Source organism: Pholis gunnellus (genome assembly GCF_910591455.1).
Source record: "Pholis gunnellus genome assembly, chromosome: 1".
Classification (NCBI taxonomy): domain Eukaryota; kingdom Metazoa; phylum Chordata; class Actinopteri; order Perciformes; family Pholidae; genus Pholis; species Pholis gunnellus.
The window spans coordinates 6,007,425-6,031,686 of record NC_136528.1 but is presented as its reverse complement, the minus strand read 5'-3'; the positions used below and the strand labels follow the sequence as shown (position 1 = coordinate 6,031,686).

Below are 24,262 nucleotides of genomic sequence, written 5' to 3'. Positions count from 1 at the left end.
GGAGATCAGATATGATTAACTGGGAAAACAAGGATTCAATGCAGACGTGGAGCTCTTGAAAGATTATACAGTTCATCGTAATTAAAACAACGCCAACATCAACCCTTCGTCTGCCTCTGTCCGTTCCCAACACATCCACCGGCATCAAAACAGGAAGTCAGTGGTAAAGTAGTAAAGCCCGCCTCTTGCTCTGTTTGATTGGCTGCCTGGGCCAAGTGTGATATTGACGAGCAATGCGACTCGGCGCTGAAAAGTTCAAAATATTGAGACTTGTATGAGCTTCTAAAAACTAAAAATTCATCAGCTTGCAGAGGACAAACCCCCTAACTGAGGGTTTAGGGTTGCAGCAGCAACATTTCTTACCTAATGACACCACCAGGGTTTGTTTGGCCGAGCTGGATTCAATGAGGTCAGACGTCGTGACGAGCACTTTACTCTGAGGAAGCCGTGAGGATGATGGTGACTCCTTCTCCTGCACACACACACACACACACACACACACACACACACACACACACTGTGTAACACGTTCAGCTCATCGTCAAGCAGGTGCTTCCCAACACACACACCCACACACACTCGTCTTGGCCGCTGTTTAAAACATTACACAGTATAAATAAATAATGACCAGAGAGGAAAAGACCTACTACACACCTACACACACACACACACACACACTGTGGAAACCAGATCAGAGTTCTTTATAGTGGTCTATATGTTGACCAGGTGTCCTGTCTGCTATGAGAAGGTGTTCCTGTCTTCTATTGTGACTCACATGAACCTCCCCGTTAGCCGACGCTCTCTGGAGACTCTGAGTGATCTTTTCACTGATTTCCTTCAGAAGAAGTGCATCTCTTTACTACACTATGTCCTGTGGAAGTCAGATTGTGGTCCAGTTTCCACTTTTAACCAACGTTAAAAGCTAATGTTTTACATGTTTTAATCAGAGCATCCAAGACGTCGTGGATCAAATCTGTGGTTATCTGTGTTTAACTGCAGCGTCCTCTGGTTTCCATGAAGGAGTGTTCTGTCATATTGTCTCTTGGTTTCTCCTATGAGAGAAGAGTGATGTGTCAGGAGAGCCTGGTCTGACCAGTTGGTTTTGGTTTTCATCACCAGTGTAACACTAGGGCTGCCCCCTAAATGCTGAATCTCTATTTAGATATTTAGACGTTTGTTCTAGTAGCTGTGTCGGATTATAGAGCCTGTGTTGTTTTAACATGATTTTGGTTCGATGCCTGAAATAAGGTCTGTAGTTAACACGAGCTGAAGAGGAGAGACCGAAGACGGGAAGATGGATCGATATCTGTCTTCTTCATTCATTATGAACTTGTCGCAGATATTTACATTTTAGATTAGTTTCCAGTTGGATATAATTGAGTTTAAATAGTGACTTTGCTGTTGTAAACTCTACTGTTGTGGCTCCAGAAACATTTATTATTATATTTCAAATATACATGAATCTTGATCTTTTTTTAAGTAATATATTAAAAAGAACGACTGGGATCCTAACGATCTCATGCCTGCGTGGATCACAGATCACAGCTGGTGTTGTTGACAGAAACCAGGTTTTTATTTATTTACCTGAGCTCTAAGAAACCCGCTCGCTGCAGAAAACTGTCAGTAACCACTTCACTTTTGAGTGAATCGGATGTGTGTCAGCCATGTTTGTCTAAAGCAGCCTATTGTCTAAATACCCAGATCAGAGCAGTAAATCACCTGCTGAAGGGTTTCCTGACCGCTTGACTTCCTGTTTCCTCTCACTCAGCTTCACCTGTACCACACGATGACTGACGCACAGATTATTTAGACGGACAGACTCTCTCTGCTCTCCTCTTCCTCTTGTCTTTATTACTGGAGCGCGTATGGCAAATGACAGAGATACACTCATCCTTGGAGAAGGAAGCGACCTCGACAGGTTCACCGCCCACGGCGTCTTCCCGACCACCCAGCCAGAGGAAACGCCACCGAAAGTGGACTGAGCGTTCCAACACGCATCCTACCAGACTGTTTAGTAAGCCAGAAAAAAGATTTAGGATGTTCCCATACACGGTATGTCAAACGCAGCGTGCCAAAAATACCAGGATGTTCTACTGCATGCGGTCGCACTTTGCAGTACGCAAACCAGCACGCTTTTCTGGCTATTCTGACCCTCAATCCTTTGCGCAGCAGGTATACGAGCAAGAGTATCAAAGTTCAAAATGCCGTGTTATGATGACGTAGTCTGTCACCATTCAATGCATACTGCATGGTGAGGTTGCTGGACAGGGTGCTGGACTAGGTGCAGGGACAGGGTGCTGGACAGAGAGCCAGACAGAGAGCCGGACAGGGTGCCGGACAGGGTGCCGGACAGGGTGCCGGACAGGGTGCGGGACTGGGTGCGGGTGCGGGACTGGGTGCGGGACTGGGTGCGGAACTGGGTGCGGAACTGGGTGCGGGACTGGGTGCGGGACGAGAGGAGGTGGACTCTGTGTTTACGTCAATGGTGCTTGGTGCTCAAACACAATCAAAGTTGACGAACAATGTTTCCCTGATGTTGAATTTTTAATATGAAGATGCCATTATCTGCCCAGAGAAGGGTTTTGTGTTTATCACTTCAGTAGTGCAGTCTTGCTTCATCACGTTCTTCTTTCTGTTGAAAATGGGCTATAACTGCACTTTGTTGTGCAACCCCTGAGTTGCATAAATCATCTCTGAATAGCAGAAAGACTACCGGCTGCACATGGATCCATATTCATATTCACCAGTCTTTCAAAAACTTGAACTTCACATTGGGATTGTTTAAAAACTTGACTAGACAGAAGCAAAAAGCATTCCTCCTCTTCCTCCTCTTCCTCTTCCCTCTTCAGTCAGTTATGTGTCAGTAGGTCAGACTGAGGCCACAACACGGACCTATTCTTCCTCCTTTTTTCTCTTGGCTTTTCATTATATTTTACCTTCCTCTAGTTTATTGCATGTACTATTGTCCTGTCTTGTTTATTTTGCAATAATCTCTCTCTGTCTCTCTCCCTCCGTCTCTCTCTCTCTCTTTCTGTCTCTTATCCACCCCTCTTTCCTTCTTATTTCTCTGATTGGCTTGTTGTACGGGGCCCTGATCCTTACATTGGAGCCTGTGGGATCCTGCCTGTGGGATCCTGCCTGTCGTCTTGTCCGGACATGGACTCTCTGTGTGTGTCTGTGTGGGTGGAGCGATGCATCATGTAGCATTAGATCATTTCCATCCTATAGTCTGTGAACCACACCTCTTTCTCTGCAGCTAGCAGCAGTCAAACCAGCTCTTACTTACTCTTTTGTTTCTTTTCTACACATTTAGTTTCTGATGTGTATTTGTTCAGCTTGTTTTCTTTCATTGTAACTTGATATATTTTACTGTTTCACTGTCTTTATATGTGAATATGATTTCTTTATTTCCAGCCTTCTTGGGTTAGTAAGACACTAGAGATGCAGCTGCAGTGGTCAAACAGTTCACTACATTTCATTCAATTACAAAATGTACAGGTGTTTATTTTCTATATGAAGCCAACAGCCCACTTGTGCTCTCTCTCTAATTACTCCACAAATATCTGCTTACTTCACAACACACATTCATGTTAGCCACCGCTACCACGCTTCACTTACATCCATTAGTGAGCACAGACGCGTCTCTTTTGTTATTCTGCTTCAGTCTCTCATTCAACTTAAAGTGAGAGACTCTGAAAGTGTGTGTGTGTGTGTGTGTGTGTGTGTGTGTGTGTGTGTGTGTGTGTGTGTGTGTGTGTGTGTGTGTGTGTGTGTGTGTGTGTGTGTGTGTGTGTGTGTGTGTGTGTGTGTGTGTGTGTGTGTGTGTATGTGTGTGTGTGTGTAAACCAGTTAAAATGTCAAAAGAAGAGTAAGATGACATCAACCATCAGCCGGTGTTGTGTGTAAACGACTGGACTCGTCAAATGTGGTGTGAAGAAGACTTGTGTTGCTTTTAGAGCGTTGGTTCAGAGTACGGAGAGGTGTGTGTGTGTGTGTGTGTGATCCGTTAGGAATCACTGCATTCTTCAGCAGCAGCTCTCTGTGGTATGCCAGCACATTCCCCACTGCTGAGCTGGAGAATCCACTCGGAGAGAAGCAGCGGGAACTTTTCCTCTTCTTCCCCCTCCCCACCCCTCGCTCCACCCATCTACTACCCCGTCTGTCTTCACTCTGCTCTCCTCAGGTAACCCTAACGGACCCTTTCCAGGGTCCTCCCCCGTACAGCCTGGGACTTTATCTTTACGCTCTTTTTCTCTCTTACACATTTAATTCACCTTCCGTCTCCTCCAGACTTCTATCCCTGCCAGTATGTCTCTCTCTCTCTTTCACTATTGTTTAGTTAGTTCATTTAATATTATTCTATTTTATTGTATATATTGTGCATTTTTATATTTAATATTTAATATAGTTATTGCTTTGTTTTAACATGTTCCTGTAAATGCTACTGTAGCAAAAACAGTTCCCCTTGCAGGATTCATAAAGTGTGTGTCTGTGTGTGTTGGTGTTTCCCAGCTAGCCTGTATTAGTGTCTTGGTAGGAGCTTTTCCTAGATTGAGATGTTTAGAAGTGTGATTGTATTACTGGAGTTTATAGAAACAGGAGAACCAGCACAGGAGCCAATCAATGTTCTGCTGTGGACGTATTTTAGACTCCTTAAAGAATCTCTATCAGTTGAAGTGAACGCTGTGTTTAGAATATGTTTTCCTCTTTACCTTGCTGTCAGACAGACCTTACTGATGAGGAACTGAAGCTGTTATCTTTGCTCTCTTCGATGCCACAAACAGTAGTGTTACCTCACAGAACACAGGAACTGCTGAGGTACTGCTGTCGGTAATACGCTGTCTATAGAGAAGCAAGCAGCTCACCTCATGCAACCCCACTTCAACACACAGAATGTGAACTGTCCCTTTAAGCCCCGTCTCTGTCACTTCTCTGCCTCTCTGTCTGTGGGGTCGCTGGTGGTGTTGAGTCAACAACAGCTAAAGCTAGTGGACTGCAGTGAGCCAGCCCCATGTTGGTGTTGCTAGCAGCAGAAGCACAGGACACACACACACACACACACACACACACACACACACACACAGGTGATTATGCAACTTCACAGTGGCTGATAAGGAACTTGTTTTAGGTGTAAGTTGGGGTCAAGTGTACATAAACACCTTTCCACACACAACTGTCTCACTCACAATCATTCACACACACACACACACACACACACTTGTCAGTTTGATTGAAAGGTAATGTGTCCCTTTGCCAACCACTGATATGGTCTTATCTGTTGTGCGAGCTGCCTTGTTGTGGCTTTTTGTGCCGTCTATTTTTAGAACGAGAGGAATTATTGTTCCAACAATGTGTGTGTGTGTGTGTGTGTGTGTGTGTGTGTGTGTGTGTGTGTGTGTGTGTGTGTGTGTGTGTGTGTGTGTGTGTGTGTGTGTGTGTGTGTGTGTGTGTGTGTGTGTGTGTGTGTGTGTGTGTGTCCATCAGGTTGTGTGTTGCACATAACCAATGTTAAAAGCACAAGCTAAAACATTGACTTTGTTTCCATGCTGTCACTGAAGAGGACACGCAGATCTACAGGAGGCTCACATGATTTATATGAATAAAGTGGTTTTATTGCTGTTTGTCTTTGTTTGTCAGTGATGGGTCTCTTGTGCTAATCCACCACAGTCGCAGAGGCTTCTGTGTTACAGTGAAGACGTCTTGTGATAGACTTCAGAAAACCTTGAGATGGAAACTGAATTGGATTAATACCATGCTGTATGAGTTTTAAGCCGTCCTATGAGAGGACAGTGAGTGGACCTATTTGTCCATCAGACTGTGGACACTACGAGAATCCCATTCAATAACTAACCAAATGTACGTTTTGTTGTTATAAAACTCAGCTGATGTGTCGTCGTCAACAAGCAGCTTTAAATGTCAGAGCCTCCTTCAGAGGCTTCATTTCATGTGAGGTGTTTATCTACTTTATAAATATCCACCAGGCGTCACAGTGCTCTACAACTCTTTTTTTTTTGGGAATAACCAGGACAATTCCCCCCACAGACCACCTCATCTGTCTGTCTGCTTTCTGTGTCTGATGTACTTTCTTCAGCACAGACAGCAGCTTGTGCAGAGAAAGGTGGGCGGTTTCATTGGCGGTTGTCGGGCAGCACCCTTGTCTGGGTGCCAGAGAGGGTGTCAGAGCCTGGGCAGGGTGGCACAGAGTTCACCAGCAGGGAAGTGCTGTGTCAGCACCCGAAACAAATGAGTCTCTGTGTCTGAGGTTGTACTGTTTGTGTATGTCACACTGTTTCTCCTCAATGATGCTGATGTGATTCATCACTTCCCAGCATGCCTCTCTCTCTCTGTCTGTCTGTCTGGCGCGAAATAACAAACCTATCGTTCGTTGGAATACCTCACGTTGAGTTTCTCTCACTTTGCATAGTTTAGTATGTTTTGTATCGAACATGTCACATTGCATGGGGCACTCGCATGCTTAAATATGACTTTACACTGATGTATTTTATGTTATATTCAGTTATACTCAGAGGTGGGCGTTTAATCTCCTCGTTCCAGTGAAGTTCACAGTAACGCTCTGAGTCAGAAGCTCCAGGGAGCTCCAGGGTTTGGTATCGCTGAGGCAGCTCTGTACTGTGTCAGTGTTGTAACCTCAGTTTAACCGCTCCGCTCCTCTTCCTCCTCCTTCTTCTCCTTTTACTCCGGTTGGATGAGGTTACTTTCCCCTCAAGGCTCAGGGTGGGAAAGAGTCTGGCATGCATTAGAACGCTTCCTCATCCTGTTCATTTTGAATTTAAAGAGGCACTGCACACTTAAATGTGTTATTTAAGCTGTCAACTAAATAATATGACTGTACTCTGATTAACATTTCGTACCAATTTTATAAAAAAATAGCATTTTATGGTTGAAAATGGCTCAACACGACACCTGTTTTCTCCTTTCTGTAGACTGGAAATGGAAACACTTGGAACAAAATGTGGTTAATCAGTGTTAATGATCCAACAAGAGCAATGTGCTTTCCTATGCTGTGACCAGGCGGTAACCTCCGCTTCTGCAGAGTGAAGCCGATGCTTCATGTGTTAAAGCTGCATTCTCTCTAGTGTCCACCAGGGGGCGACTCCTCTGGTTGTATAGAAGTCTATGAGAAAATGACTCTACTTCTCTCTTGATTTATTACCTCAGTAAACATTGTAAACATGAGTTTGGTCTCAATCTCTAGTTTCAAGTCTTCTTCAATACAGCATGATGTTCATTTAGTAAATGATGGTCCATTTAGAGTCAAACAGACCATAAAGCAGGGTATGCTTTAGGGCGGGGCTACACAGTGATTGACAGGTCTCTACCAGAGACGTATACAGCGTCTCTACGTCACTCCTCCTCAGTCCAGATATGGCAACTTCTGTTCACCGGTTGTGAAAAAAACAACATGTCGAAGGCCGTAATCCAAGATGGTGACTCCGTCTCCCGTGCTGGCGCCGGCTGTCCTCCCGGCAGAGTAGTATCCCAGCGGAGCCGTGGGCTGTAACTCTTGTCTCATTTATGGTCTGATAAACAGTAAATCCATTCAAATTCATTCATGCCATGTTGCTATTTTCTAAGCTACTACAGCTGTCATATTTATTGTCATAGGGAAGTGGGCGTGGTTTCATCTGTCAGTCCCCTGCCTTCAATGAGTCAGTGGGTGAAGTTAGACTCAGACTTGGAGCTGAAGATACACTTTAATAACCTTGTTCTATTGCGTGAATAAGAGTATTAATGAACAGTTCATGGATTATCCGGTTGTGAGTTTGCTGCACTTTCTTGTAATTGTAAATTTCTTACCGTCCACTCAGGATTGGTTGGTTTCACACCTGCACAGTCACTCGCTGTGTCTGGTCCATTTGTGTTCTAGGCAGCCCAGAATTTCTCCTAGATGTTAACCTTTGACCTGTGCTCAGTTCCATTACTGTGACCCCTCTTTGAAGGGTGAGAGTTGCTGCATGTTTGTTCGCTGTGAGGGAACTCCTCCCAGGCCGACTCCTTGACCTCCCAACCTCCCAACCTTTGAGTAAGAGGTCAATAAGCCTAAAGTAGCTTCCTGACTTCTAGGTGTTGAACTTTCACACCTTATTCCAGCCATTGTCTTCTTTTTACTAAAGCAGGACAGGACCTAGCTTCTAGCTAACACACTCAGAATACTACTGATCAAAAGTTACTTCCTCTTCACTTTTGATCTTTTTGTCTCAGTGATGTTGGCTGTTATTTGTCTGATCTAGTAAGTTACCGAGAATCCGTTCTGACACAAACATCAATCAATGGATAACTTGATTATTTGTGAATTATTTGGTATCTGTCCTGTGGTAATATAGTCAAACACATTATAACAGATCATAATTCATGTAAGCCTCCTTGTTAGGTAACTTTGGCAACTGAGAATAATCCCCCTCAACATTTATGTGTTTAAGCATATTTGATTATTTTACTTAATTACAAGTCAATGTTATGCGAGTTGAATGTTTAAAGTGATCTCTGCATCTTCTAGGTATTTTACACGAGTATTATTATAGATGTTTATATCTATAGACCTCTATAATGTCTGAGGGAGAATCTCTGAGAATACTTTCAGAGAACGAGAGACAGAGAACCTCCATGATCAGGGATGTTTCCTTCAATTCTTAACGCCACACATTTATACTTCATTCTACTTCCAACAAATGTACCATAAAGAGGTAATGTCAAGTGTTTTCACAGACATTTCACTCTTGTTAATGTTAAAATGAAGTAATGTTTAGTCAGGCCTTTTTATTGTCTCAGTGTAGATGACAAATGTTTTTTCTTAGACTGTCAAACAAATGTTTTACCGTAAACGTGATGTTTGAAAGTTCTTAAAAGTATTCATCAGGGTTTCTATGTTACGTCTAAATGTTTTCCAGTCCTTTGGAAATACATGAGTTTAAATCATGGAACAGTTCCTGTTCTCGGATGGACCGAGGCTTGCCTCATTCAGAGGAATGGATTACATCATCAATGGATTACATCATCATAGAGCAGAGAGGAGTAACTCCCCTCTCACACCTCACTCCCTCCCTCTCAAACTAGTTCCTTCCTCCTCCCTCCTTCCTCCTCTCTCCTTGTGCTTTACATCACTCTGACCGTAGTCTGTCTCCTTCATGTCACCAACTCAGACTGGATCTGAAGGTCTTCTTCTTCTTCCTCTTTAAAAAAGGGCCCGTTTTGTTGTAAAGAATCCTAAAAGGAGTGGGCAAATTGAGGAGGAGTTTCCCTTTTTTGCTTTTAATTCTGTTGTTGAATTTTTTAGGTAGTTAGGTTCCCATCTTCTGAATTTGTGAGATTCAGCCATTTGGTGTTTCTTTCCATTTTGTGTTCTGAGAGAAACGTTTTCTTTTGATCTGAAACCAAGCCTGAAGTTGCAGGTTTTTGTGGTATTATAGATGCACTGTTGATGGTACAAATAGCCAATGCCAATACACAACTTATTACACAATATATAGATTGATCAAATAATTTCAATGGACAAACCAGGCGGCAACCTCCTGCATTCTCTCTAGCGTCCATCAGGGGGCGACTCCTCTGGTTGTATAGAAGTCTATGAGAAAATGACTCTACTTCTCTCTTGATTTATTACCTCAGTAAACATTGTAAACATGAGTTTATGGTCTCAATCTCTAGTTTAAAGTCTTCTTCAATACAGCATGATGTTCATTTAGTAAATGATGGTCCATTTAGTGTCAAACAGACCATAAAACAGAGTATGCTTTGGGCTACATAGTGATTGACTCACTCCTTCACAGTCAAAATATGGTCACTAAAGTCAAGATGGCGACGGCCAAATTGCGGAATTTGAGGCTTTAAAACATCATTCCATAAACCAATGGGTGACGACTACGTCCTCTTCTTATAGACAGTCTGTGGGACATCTTAATGGATTGTCTTTGACCTCATCTCAACAATATAAAAAGAACATGACATTTAAAAAACACAGCTACTGAGAAGCAGTGTCTATGTACAATTTAATCTCCACACAGTTATTGAAGGGTTGTGTATGTTGACATTGATATCTATAATGTAAGTGCATTATTTCATAGTTCCGTGCTGTACGTAGGATCCAGCCTTATACTTCATGAGCTGACATGAATAAGAACATGGTTCTGAAGGCTTCTGGGTTTGTGGTCGTCCATCTGTGCAGTCAGAGCTGCAGCTGTCCACTCGACAGCATCAGAAAGTGGACCGTGACTTTGGGATATCTTTGGACAGAAGGGCCGGCACATGCATTTTCTAGTTTCACCTCATATGTCGGATTTAGACCTGGTGGGTTAAGAGTGGTCAGATTCACACATCCCAAGCAGGAAGTGAGGCTGACCCGCGTCCTGCCTCTATTTGTGTGGCCGTCACCCTGACCGGCTGGTATCTATAGCCCCGGTCTATGGGGATAGGAATGGGCTCCTAGCGGCCCACTGACTTGGACAACAATAGAGCTTCATGACCTCCAGGTTATGTATAGAGGAGCGCAGCCGCCATCCGCACTGTAGAGAGCTGGCTGTTTGAAGGAAGAGCCGAATGGAAGGATGACGGCGCAGAGAGCCTGACGTCATCTCTGCGTCCTCTATATTTAGCCCTACATGTGTTCACCAATCCATCCGTCCATCCGTCAGTTACTTTCTCCTCTGCCACCACCTTGGATATTGTGACGCTGAAGTCTTAGACGACGTATCCAGAGATGTTCTGTTCATCACTGTGGTCCAGTCGGGGTCAGCCACCATTTTAACCCGCTCTGTCAAACACTGCACAGGTTTGACTTTCTGTGGAGCGCTGTTGATTCAGGGTGGAACGGTACACACTGTTTATTGATAAGTGTTCATTAACTGGTCCCTGGGTCCACAGAAAGGACTAAACATAATGTTACCTGTTTACAGTAGGGAAAATGCCGAAAATATTTTTTTATTTATAACATTCATAAGTTGCTCATTGGCCATAGTTGTTACTAAAACAGTTAAGGCACTCACATACGGGCATAATGTCAATAGTAAATAAATGAATATATCACTAAAATAAGACCGAATTATCTGTGATGTAAATCTGAGTATTTCTGATTCTGTAATGATTAGGGATGGGTATCGTTTGGGTTTTTTCCGATACCGGTGCTAAAACGATACTTTTAAAACGATACCGGTGCCTAAACGGTGCCTGAACCGATACTTTTTTTATTGCCAAGTCAAATTTTTTTTCTTCAAATTTAACAATATATTTAACTGTTTAAAGTATACTATACATATTAGTGCTGGGCAACGATTACAATTTTTAATCGCGATTAATCGCATGGTTTTTTTGCGATTAATCTCATTGTTATGGCAAAGTTCAATAATTAATTCAAAGGTAGTGTATTGTGCACTTCTATTTTAAAAGTACTGCTATATGAACAAAAGTGCAACAACATTTGGTTTGCAAACACTTTAAACAAATAAGGTTCTTTTTAACAGCAGTATTCCCTTTACACAGTAGCAGTTATATCTCTTCACTATCTGTGCTCAGTGTGTGACTTCATGTGAAACGTTCCACTGCTGTGCAACAGGAATAACATGTTTCAGCACCAAAATGCGTGTGTTGTGTTTTCATGAGTCAGAGCATGTGAATGCAGCTCTACTGTTCATCAATATAATGCTGTAACTCAGAGGTGATGATGGTTACCCAGCGATCAAAGAATAAAGACACACTTACGCACAATGTAGGTGTATTTTCCCTTTAACTCACGAGATGCAGGTAGCATGTTTTATACTTAATGTCAATTTAATTCATACTTTGTTGGCATCTTATTCTGAAAACCGGATGTTTCTCTGAAGAAACCGGATGTTGTCTCACGTTAAATCTTTCCGCTAACTTTCAAAGTCCTTCGCTCGCTCCCGATCTGTACCGTTTGAATGCGTTTACCGTGAATTTCAGCGTATAGGTCACTAACATGTAAGTGTCTGCTGAGTTGACCACGGAGACCTGAGTGTCTGCTGACTTTACCGCAGCGATGTCCAGTAGTCTCCATTCCTCCACCGCTGCCAGTGAGCAATGGACTTTCAAAATAAAAACAGCCACACTTTTGACCGTTTACCTTTCGGCATTTTCTCTTTTAAAAGGTTGATGGCTAGCTAGCTGCTGTAGCTATACAAACGGTAGCTATCGTTACCTGCTGCCAGGACGGAGTCATCAGAGTAGTGTTAAAAAAAGTATTTCAATCGGCTCAGGCACCGAAAGGAAGCACCGAAATCTGCGTTGCGTTTCGGTCCGGTAGGTACCGGTCGTATAGGTACCGGTGCCATATTGGCACCGGGTTTCGGTACCCAACCCTAGTAATGATCCATCATAAGACCTGTTGATAAACCCTCTGAGCTCGGCTGCAGCTTATGCTCATTTATACAATGCAGCACAACGGACATACCCAACGCTTCAATACAAATACAGGTATCCACTCCTACTGTTGGTATATATGATGTGTTATTGGTTTGTGATGCTTAGTGTGTTTCTTTCTCCTCCCACAGGGGTGATCAGCCAGTGGCAAGGCGAGTCTAAGGAGCGCGTCATCTCGCTCGTCCTCACCCATCTCCCGCTGCTCAAACCCGGCAACGTCGAAGCCAAAGGCGAGTACATGCGCCTGCTGCCACGCATCCTGGCCCACACTATCGAGCACGGCCGCCACCTGGAGGAGTCTCGCCAGCTCCTCTCCTACGCCCTCATCCACCCGGCCACCTCCCTGGAGGACCGCTCCGCCCTGGCACTGTGGCTCAACCACCTGGAGGAGAGGGCCGCTGCCCGGGGGGACTCGCTGGAGAGGCCTCCTCCCTCCGGCCCGCACCACCACCACCACCACCACCACCAGTCCACGCCTCCGTCTACGCTCTCCTCATCAGGCTCTTCCTCGTCCTCCACTAACACCTCTTCATCAGGCAACCCCTACTCCTTACACCACCACCAGCGCTACGGCTCGGACGACCGCCTCAACGGGTGGCAGAGCACCAGGGACTCGGGGCTGGGCGGAGGCTGGCCTCAGCAGCAGCAGGGCTGTGAGAACGGGCACCTCCTTCTCTACCCATCGTCCTCTGTGCCGGCAACCATCAACGCTGTGGGAACCGGTGGAGGCGGCAACACCAGTAAGAGATGTTCCCTCTGTCCTGTGTGCCTCTGTGCTCTAGAAATCATGGATTTTAGAGCACAGACTCTTTTCACAGTTCTTTTCCTTTCCTTTCCTTTATTTCCTTTGATTACCTTTAACTTTTCAGACGTGAGATAGGCTGCTATTCAGACCCAGACTCGCTTGTGTACTCCTAAAGTCAAGGTGGTCCAAACCACTGGACCAACTGAGATCACCCGCAGTGATTAAAGCCTCCTACTCAGGGCTGGCCTGATGACAGCTTCTCTGATGCCCACGCTCAGACACACTGGGCTCTCTGAGCTTCTCTGTTGTAGTTCAAATGCTAGGAATTTATGTTGGTATCAGCTGTCCTCGATTGGATTATAATAATAATTGAACCTTCCGCTGTCAAAAAACACGTGGAACTTCTATTTATTCCTGTCGCTCGCTTTGAAAGGACCGCAGTGGACGATGAACTGCTGATTGGTGAAGTTGAAATGAGGAGTTATTGATACATTTCACTACAAAAACCTAAATAAAGTGTCAGCTGGCTGGAGGGAGAATGACTGAAATAAAGTACAAACATCTGGAGATAAACAATGTATTTTTTAAATTCTCTTCACGCGCTGGTTCACATCGTTATACTTCCATTAAAGACACAAAGTGCTCTCCAAAGTTACCAAACATGGCAATCACAACATTACTCAAACAATAACCGGGCAAATATCTGGTGCTTGTTTAGAGATGAAGGGTGACGCAGACATTTATCATTGAAGCGGTAGTCAATGTTAGCTTGGCTCATTAGCTTACTATCACGTTAGCTAACGGTAGCAAGGAACATGTATGGAACGTGTGGTTGTAGGGCTGCACCTAACCATTATTTTCATTATCAATTAACGTGCCGATTATTTTCTAAATGATCAGTTTGGTCTTTAAAATGTCCATCCAAGTTTCTCACAGTCCAGTGTGACGTCTTTATACGTCTTATGTCCAAAACCCAAAGAGATTCAGTTTAATGAAACAGAAATGCAGGAAATTTCCACATTTGGGGCTGGTAATTTTTGCATTAAAAATTACTTTAACGATTAATGAATTATTAAAATAATTGGAGATTATTTTACTTTCGATCGATTAATCGGCTAATTGTTGGTTGGGAGCGCTTCCCTTTCAGCTTGCTCTCATTGGCTATTGTGGGATAGTTAATATTCCACACTGTACTTTTCACACTACTGGATCATTACGATGACTCTGAACACACTAAATACACTCCGAACACACTAATTACACTCTGAACACTCTAAATACACTCGGAACTCGCTAAATACACTCCGAACACACTAAATAAACTCCGAACTCACTAAATACTCTCTGAACACGCTAAATACACTCTGAGCATACTAAATACACTCTGAACAGACTAAATACACTCTGAACACGCTAAATACACTCTGAACAGACACTAACTACAGAGGCTGTGTGAGGCGGACGACGACACACAGAGAGGGCAGGGCTGTTGAAATTGAACATAACTATGGTCAGAGCAGGATATTTCCAGACAAAAATGCAAGGGCTCTGTGTTTTTTTCTTTTCTGGGAGATGAAAGAAACAGCTGAGGGTTTATAAATAAAGACATATTTAAAGCTCTGATCACCGCTAGCAGCTCCGGTCCCACACAGAAGAACCTCAGACCTGATAAACGAGAGTTACCCCTGAACACACCAGCAGCAGGTGCTTCTCCCCAGTAGTGAAAGTGAGTTTTGAATACACTTGAATTTTGGTGCGCAAAGTCAGATGAAGATGTGTTCCTCCTCCCATCCCTTCACAATGTGTTCGTCTAGTCACGATGGTGATAACAGGGGTATAATCGTCCAACCACATCAAACCTGTGAGCCACTGACACCACATCCTGTTGACCCCCCCCACCACCACCACCACCACTCTGAGCCACAGTCCAAGCCACAGCAGCCCGTACCTCCCATCCTTTCCCTTGTAAGGCAGCCTTTGTGGGAGACTGTATTTAGGGAAAATGGCTAATATTTAGGGACTGGAACTTGTAATGTTAGCTGGGCACCTATTTTAAACAGGGCCCATGAAGTCCTATACATAGCGGCAACAGTAAGAGGGCCGCATATAGGAGGAGGAGCAGAGAGTCTGGAGTGTTGGTGGCAGCTCTCCCCGTCTGAGCGGCGACACTAAAAGCTCTCCGACTCTGTTCTTCCTGTTTACCTCCTTCAGTGATGTGAGAGCTGCTTCTATTGGCTTCAAGATACTGGGATTTCAGTAGTAACAGTTACTTTGGTTTGACCTAAGAAGGCATCCATCATGAATTCATCCTGAGGTGCACACATTTTATTATTATTAATAGAGAAATGAGGAGAGAAGATGTGTCTTCTAGAAGATTCTTTCTAGAAAGAAAGACGTATCAAAGAGACAGATTCATTGGAAGTGGATTTATTTATTTGCTGAATAGGTAAAAAAATATATTATTTGTAAAACTTCAATTTTTAACATATTTCTACCTCATTCGGGAATGTGTTGCACATAGCTTCCCGGTTGAGTCTCCAAACCAACAAGCAAGTGAAGGAGAGAATGTAGATCCAGACCGAGCGAAAATACCTGAGTGAATATATATATATATATATATATATATATATATATATATATATATATATATATATATATATATATATATATATATATACACACATAGTAGATGAACAGGAACATTTATTTAGTTTAAACCTAGTGCTTCATTGTAACATGGAGCCGATCCTTCTGTGCAGATGAATCTTCCTCTTTCCCAGCGTTGCACTCTGACTTGAATGTTTTTATTGAAAGTTGATTTACTTTTTATTTGTATTTATTATTACATTATATGCTAAAATGTTGTTCTCGTGATCCGTTAACTGTATGTAAGAAGTGATCGTAGTCACCGTAACCTTTTTAAGTTCTACCGTCGCCATCTTGTTTTTTTTGCAACCAGAAGTGACGCAAGACTACAACCGATCGCTGGATGACACATTTTTTAGGCGAACAAAATGTTACAATAAACTTTCATGAAGTGAAAACGCATATATTTGAATTAATGCAAATCTACATTGTAGGTAAGATAAGTCCTAACTGACGTATTGTTTCAGTCCAGCTTCAGTCTATACATTAGTGTTTGGGTAATCCGTTGATTACTGTAAACCACGTTTTTCCCGGTTTGATTCCTCCAGTCTTACCCGAGCTCTAACAGCCTGCTCCTGGTCTTCCTGCTGTCTTTCAGCCCTGACGAGTGGAGGAGGCAGCCAGCAGCACAGCCCTCTGAAGCGCTCTGTGTCCCTCACGCCTCCCATGAGCGGCCCCAGCAACCAGCCTCTGGGCCACGTCTGGCTGTCCCAGGAGGACCTGCGGACCGCCAGAGGCCCGGCACCCGACCACGCACCTCTCTCGCCCCAGAGCAGCATCGCCTCCTCGGGCAGCGGAGGCAGCGAGCACCTGGAGGAGGCCGGCTTAGGAGGAGGCTTGGGCCTCCATCGCAGCACCTTCCACGATGATGGCAGCGGCATGAGGGGTGAGTAGGAAGGACCAGAGCGCACTTAGTAGGACAAAAACTATGATCGCAAAGTGGAGGCATGTCACACAAAGTTACTACAATTAGTTTCACAATGGTGTAACGACATTTTAACTTCAGAAATATTACCTACACGTAAAATTACTTGCGTGTAGGTAAGTGTATTTTACCTACACGTAATAAATGTATTTTTACTTTTTTCTTATTGACAACAAAGACAAACAATGTGGTTTGTGTGAAACTGTCATAATTCAAGCGGCTCATTTAAATAGTTATTATAATCATTGGTTTGTCTTTCTCTCCCAGATGTTCCTGCCTGGCTGAAGAGTCTCCGTCTCCATAAGTACGCCGCTCTCTTCTCCACGATGACCTACGATGAGATGATGTCGCTGACTGAAGAACAGCTAGAGGCACATGTTTTATTATATATACAAAAATACACACACACACACACACACACACACACACACACACAGAGTTAGTTTCAATGTATTTTGTAGAGAAAATAAGATATTAGAGGTTCTTACAGTCCAAGCAAAAATATGTCAGCACTCTACTCTATTGCTATTGAATAAAAAGAAAGATCTTAGTTTTGCAAAGGGATGTGATTATGAAGCCAGCTTTGATCAGCTGAAGCTGATAATGTTGGACTAAATGTTGGAGGACTTGCGTAGAGATCGCTGTGCTTCTACTTAAAGACGTTTGAGGAGTTTATTCTGAAACGGAGGATGCAGCTAAAATTAACACAAACTCACCGGGAAGCTGTTGTACTTCCTCCAGATGCTGCTCACTCTTTCGGTATCCGACCCGCAAATACTGCACAGCTGCACTGAGACATGCTGAGCTTCACTGAGGTGTGATAACTGATTCCTGTCGGCGTGATCTAGACATATCTAGATTATCAGCTACAGCTCTTCATGGGACGTGTAAGAAGTTGTAATAGCCGGATTTTTTGGAACCGATCAACGCTCGCTGGATGATCGGAGAGTGTATTTGAAGCATTATTTATATAGTTAGCTATTCGCAACAGCATTGTATATTAAAGCTGCTAAATAGGAGATTGGGAGCAAACTAAATCATCTCGTGATATTTAGTGTTATTATTATTTTCAATCAGGTCATGTGATTGCTTCCCGTGTCTTTGCTCAATACCCTGATGCCTCTTTGCTCTTTTTAACTGATTTAGCCACAATAATAAAGGCTTTTTGATATTTAATATTTCTAAGAATCAGAAAGTGAATCTGAGCTCGGTGAAGTTGAGAATGAGTTGCGCTTTTTGTTTTACCATCCTGTCTACGTGGACAGAAGGGCCGTCCTCCTTTAGTACAATGACCTCCTTTTGTGTGGATTTCTTTTGGCTGGATGGAAAACTGGAGTTGTGCTTCAGGAGAAGGAACCTTTTATTTTGTAATTAAATGAAACTTAAGTCCATCGCAGCTGTATTTGTGGTGTCTTCTAAAGCCATGATGGTTGGGCACCAAAATAAAGCTATGGTATATCTAAGGTGTTGGAGTGCCTTCCTGTTTATCACTAGAGTAAGTGTTTGAGCTCGGCCTGAGGAGTGAATGAAGAGCCGGATGAAGAGATGCAGCAGGTAGACAAGTCGACGGGAGGCAGGTGTGTATGAAGAGCAGAGCCATGAGGGAAACGCAACTCACAACTCCTCAAACCATTTTAGTGGACGCACAGAAATCGTCTTCTCTCATTGCATCATCATTATCGGCTCTTCTGATTGGACTTAAGACCCCTGATCAAACTGTTTAGAACGAATGTGGAGCGCTTATAGTGTTTTTGACAATGAGCAAATCAATGTTTGACACAAAACTCTTTGTTCCAACAGAAGGTCACTAAAGGAGCACGGCACAAGATTGTTATCAGCATTCTGAAGCTCAAAGAGAGGCAGAACCTACTTCGCAGCTTGGAAAAGGTCAGTGACAGATTACCACGTCCTCTTCTCCTCTTCATCTACAGACACCAAACACAAACAGCTTCTAGTCTTACCTGGACTTATTTGGAAGTCTTATTTTGGTGATTGTAACCTCTGAGGACACCACAGGACTCCAGCTCTTTTCCTGCATGTTAGTGAGAAGGGTGGCCATTCTCAGTCGGTGTTATGTGTCTGAAATGGCAGCTAAGGGAACACCTAATCCAGGAAGGAGAGTTTTGGGCTCCGAATTTAAACCCATCCCCCCCCCCCCCCCCCCCCCCCCCCCCCCTTCGCACCCACCCACGCCTCAACCTTCCAGTCAGCCTTCAAAACAAGACAATGGCCTCAAGGGCACACCACAGGAGGGACTTCTTGGGCCAGCTAAATTCAGGCATAACCTTTTCACCAGCGCTTCATTTAAAAATGTGTTTCCGCTGCATCGGAAGGGTCGGGGGAAACAAGACACCCGTTGCTTGGTATTTTGGGTTAACACAGACTCGTGTAGAGAGCTGCTGTGTGAAGGGTGGCAGGGAGGATTGATATGATGCACGCGGACACAATTAGTGAAGGAAGACCACATGTATTACTTTATACTCTGCTCTATCACATGGGAGTGTGGTCTGGGAAATGGATAATGTCCTCGCTTACTGTAGCCTGCATTAAACCCTAACCCATGAGATGTGAACTCCCTCTCACTATACTCCGTAGCTCTCTCACAGCTAACTAGCTAGCTAGCCCCACCACAGCTACCGGCGTCAAGACAGGGAGTCAGTAGTAAAGTAGTAAAGATTTGATTGGCTGCATGACGTATACGAGCGGTGCGACTCCACACTTAAAAGTTGAGAATATTTTAACTTCTAAGCGCGTCTAAAAAAAACTCACGCCAGGCGCCCAGCACCAGAGGAAAGCAATGGTTTTGTGGGCGACACGTTTCTAGCTAAGCTTCTCGGTGTGATCGGGGCCTGAAGCTGCTTCATTGTAAATACCACACCAGCTCTGTGGCTTCGATAGATGTCAACATGACACAAAACTCTTCATTCTCTCTGCTGGGCTCCTCCCTTACACCCTCCTCTCCTCTCCTCTCCCCTCCCCTCATTACCCACCACCAGGATGTGTTGGAGGGCAGTAATCTGCGCGCCCCACTGCAGGAGCTCCACCAGATGATCATGACGCCCATCAAGGCTTTCATCGGAGGAGAGGAGGCCTCCCTGCAACGCCACCTGCTGGGCCCCGAGGGCAAGAGCGCAGCGCCCGGCGCCCACCTGTCCGGGGTCGGCGGAGGGGAGGCGGAGTCGGGCGCGAGCGTCATCGCCGAGGGGGATCTACCCGGCCAGTTCACTCGTGTCATGGGCAAAGGTGAGCCACGTGCACCAGCACGCTCGCTTGAGATAGTTTTCATGAACTGAGAGAGGTTCTTTGTTTTAATGTCTTTACTTCCATCCTCGTCAGTTTGTACCCAGCTACTGGTGTCGAGGTCAGACGAGGACAACATCAGCTCCTACCTACAACTCATCGACAAGTGCCTCATCCATGAGGTACCCCCTCACTCTGGAACACGCTGCTGGATTCTACACACTTCTTATGTCAAAATGGGGATTCACCACATTAATACCACATAAACACACAGCACATACATGTACTCGGAACCGACAATACTTATATCAGTCATTGGGAATTTAAAGTTTAAACTAAACTAAGCTCCGTAATGGTTTGTTGTTACCTACAATGGTCTTATTATGGCGTCGTATTTCAGCCCTCAGCTAAAATAATAATTCACTAAATTAAAATGTTGACGGATATCAAGTTTAAAGAGAGATGCTGTCATCCAGACTTCTCTCTGTCTCCCTGAAGCGCTTGAGTTTCATCATCTTTATAGTATAAATGCATCATATTCAGACATCATTCAGATATGTCGGTCAGTTGTTGTACTTGAAATTTGTACTCCCTGTTCGTCTCTCCCCCCCCCTCCGTCAGTCTTTCACCGAGACGCAGAAGAAGAGGTTGTTGTCATGGAAACAACAGGTCCAGAGGCTGTTCCGGTCCATTCCAAGGAAAACCCTCCTCGACTTAGCAGGGTACCGATCGCAGAGGAGGTGAACACACAGTAGTTTTCATTGTCTGTGACGAAGACACTTTAACTTTAATAATGTAAGAAAAGAGCACAGATGTGTTTAAATGATGAAATGAGTGGTAGAGTACGGTGCTAAATGCAGCAACGCTTTTCATTAAGTTCGTTTTTTCCTTTGTTGACATGTCTGCAATCGCATAAATGTGGACATAAGTGAGTGAGAGAATGATTTATCTATCACCACAGCGAGAACAAAGATAAACCTCTCATACCATGGTAACTTAATCTGAATGGAAGCTAAAGCTTTTCTTTTCTTTTATGTTTCCGTGATTCCCGCTTCGTTCTGCAGCCGTTTCGGTCAGTCCAACTCTCTCCCCACCGCTGGCTGTGTCGGAGGCAGCGTGTCGGCCCGGAGGAGCCTACGGCAGTTCCAGATGCCCTCCAGGAGTCTGCCTGGAGCCCGGCCCCTGCTGGGCAGCGGGGGGCTGCTGGGACCCACACCTCGAAGCTCCAGCAGCACACCCACCGGACTCAAGCAGGGGAGACAGGTGAGAGAGACCAGCAGGATAGGGGAGAGACGGGGGAGAGAGACCAGCAGGATAGGGGAGAGACAGGTGAGAGAGACCAGCAGGATAGGGGAGAGACGGGGGAGAGAGACCAGCAGGATAGGGGAGAGACAGGTGAGAGAGACCAGCAGGATAGGGGAGAGACAGGGGAGAGAGACCAGCAGGAGAGGGGAGAGACAGGTGAGGGAGACCAGCAGGAGAGGGGAGAGACGGGGGAGAGAGACCAGCAGGATAGGGGAGAGACGGGGGAGTGAGACCAGCAGGATTACATTTAAAGGCTGTCTGGTACTGTAAGATTGTCTCTCTCTCTCTCTGTTTCTCTGTCTCTCTGTGTCTGTCTGTCTGTCTATCTGTCTGTCTGTTTGTTTTTCTGTCTGTCTCTCTCTCTCTCTCTCTCTGTGTCTGTCTGTCTGTTTTTCTCTGTCTGTCTGTCTCTCTCTCTCTGTGTCTCTCTGTCTGTCTCTGTCTCTCTCTCTGTTTCTCTGTCTCTCTCTCTCTCTCTCTCTCTCTCTCTCTGTGTCTCTCTCTGTCTGTCTCTCTCTCTCATATCCCTTACAATGGGAGGAAATACCTCAGTTCTTCCTCCTGACGCTGGACCTTCTTGTGTGGGACTGCTGTGTCATCGACACAGCAGTCCCACACAAGAAGGGAGAGAGAGAGAGAGAGAGCGAGCGAGAGAGAGAGAGAGAGAGAGAGAGAGAGAGGGAAATATGTGAGTCATAGTTTGGGAGAGGTAGCTGTGGTGTAGGAGGAGGGGCAATGAGCGAGAGAGAGCGTTTATGTGTGATGTGTAGGAGAGAGAGAGAGAGCAAGAGAGGCAGTGAGAACAGTTCACAGGCATTTCCTGTTTTTCCTCTGGCCCGTGGCACTGCGGGGGGGTATGGGGGGGGGTTACACAAGGAAAGAGGCATGAGGTAGTGGTGTTGGGGGTGTAGTGGGCAGGTTACAGTGAGGAATCCATGTGGTGAGTGTTTGAGACTGTCATTAGATGTGGGCCAGACAGGAACGAGCACTGGGGGGGCAGTGAAAGTTTCAGTAATGTGTGAAGAGCAGCTTCTCTGAGCTTGACGTGTGTGCATCAAATGATGATATTTAGTTATATAACCTTTAAATGTGAGTGTTTAAGTAGCCAGGTTAACCACAGGTCAGTTCACATGACTGCTGGTTGTTTTATCCACACTGCTGTGTAGCAATAGATCAAGTCTGAATGCAGCATTGATCATGACCGGGGGTGAATTCAGAAATGGTAACTAGAGACGTATTGTTACATTCTCATACCTCGTAATAATCAAAATGGCAACAAGCTCTTTCCCAAGATGCACTGTTTTGACTTCTACATAACAATAGAGTTTCTCTCTCATCCATTTTAACGACAGCGCTCTCATTGTAGTGTAGAGCCTCACGAACACAGCGTATATATATTGTTCTTAACTTTTATTGTACCTTTCAACATACTACATGAACCCCAGAGAGCTTAATGTAGTAAATATTTATAGATAGTTTCTATTCTCCAATACCAAATTGGTCTTCGATTCAGACAAAAGTTACGGAAGTTCAAAAGAATTTGGTGACACCTTTGGATTAAACATAATGTTCTCTCAGCTTGATTTCTGTAGTACAGTAAGTTGAATTACTGCATTGTGCGTCTCTAAAACAAGACATCCCAGCTGAAGGACACATTTCAGTTGCTGCCGTTAGCCGATGAGTGTCTTGTGAACTCGTCTCACTAGTCCTGCAGAGAGTCTTTGAAGGAGTTGATCTAACGCTGCGGTTCACGTCTTCTCTTCAGGGCCTTTGGTTCGCTAACCCCGGAGGAAGCAACAGCATGCCCAGCCGGACCCACAGCTCGGTGCAGAGGACCCGCTCCCTGCCGGTCCACACCACGCCACAGACCATGGTCATGTTCCAGCAAGCCGGTGAGAAAATCAGGGAAACACCAGTTCAATGCTTTTGATGATGATGATGATGATGATGTAACAGGTTCTTTGTCTTGCTTTATTTGCATAAATTATATTTTTAGCTTTAAACAGCCAATAGATGACCTAGCTGACATCAACTTCTCTTCTTTTTAGAGTTCAGACCTCAGCGTTTGGTCTCTTTCAAGTTTATAATTAAATATCCTAAAAACAGACCTTCATCGTGGACTAACTAACCACTCTGCAGCCGATGTGTTTTATTTTGAAACACTTCTATGAAGCTCAGAACACTTAGACGTTTAGAGCTTTTTCACTCTCTGTCTCTTGCATCGACTACATTTGTCTTTATGCCAGATAAGGTTCAAGATGAGATAAGATGAACAAAAACACAATTAATTATGAAGAACTACTCCTAATTATAGAGTTCTGCAGGGATGACATGTTTCTGTCCAACAGGACGTTAGCGTCACTGGTTCCCTCCACAAACATCCAACAGGATTCTTCTGTTGGATTTTAAACTATCATGGTGTGTCAAACAAACGTTTATGATTCTTACACGTTTAGTCGTCTCATTTACACTCTTTTTAAGACGTGTACAAGCTTCTAAATTCACCAGAGCGATATGACCTGTTTTATATCAGAGAACTAAACAAAGTTAAGATCTTTTCTGTTTGTGTTAAAGATGAGATAAGATATTCTATTATTAGTCCCACAGTGGAGACATTTACAGGATTACAGCAGCATAGTGCAAACAAGAGACATAAGTAACAAGTATTATAAATGAGTAATAAAACAGTAAAGAATATTAAATAAGTAACAAACAGACTTTCAGGCATCTAAGAAAAACAAACGAGTTCTGACTCACTCCTGCAGAACTCTAGAGGGGGCAGATTTTAAACGTCCCAGGCCTTTTAATAATCGTGACGGATCATTTCTGATTTGAGCTTCAGTGTTGTCGTACCCCCCCCCCACCCCCCTTCAGCCCGGTCCGGTCCACTCAGTGTCCACACAGACTCGGGTCATGGTAACCATCGGCGCCAGGCGGAGTGACCTGTAGTAGCCTCTGCTGACTGGACTTGGTCCCACAGGAACAACGGACAGTAATAGGACAAGTTGGGA

General features: G+C 44.4%; 1 protein-coding gene across 1 annotated transcript in view; it reads left to right on the top strand.

Annotated features, from left to right (window-relative positions):
* The window catches only part of samd4a (sterile alpha motif domain containing 4A), a 43,761-nt gene that overhangs the window by 11,125 nt on the left and 8,374 nt on the right, over nt 1–24,262 (top strand). Inside the window, exons 3-11 of the mRNA XM_079160056.1 lie at nt 12,522–13,130; nt 16,380–16,667; nt 16,974–17,077; nt 18,507–18,593; nt 19,703–19,949; nt 20,043–20,128; nt 20,568–20,686; nt 21,011–21,209; nt 23,017–23,143. Coding sequence (XP_079016182.1) covers nt 12,522–13,130; nt 16,380–16,667; nt 16,974–17,077; nt 18,507–18,593; nt 19,703–19,949; nt 20,043–20,128; nt 20,568–20,686; nt 21,011–21,209; nt 23,017–23,143 — 1,866 coding nt within the window. The remainder of the gene's footprint in view (nt 1–12,521; nt 13,131–16,379; nt 16,668–16,973; nt 17,078–18,506; nt 18,594–19,702; nt 19,950–20,042; nt 20,129–20,567; nt 20,687–21,010; nt 21,210–23,016; nt 23,144–24,262) is intronic.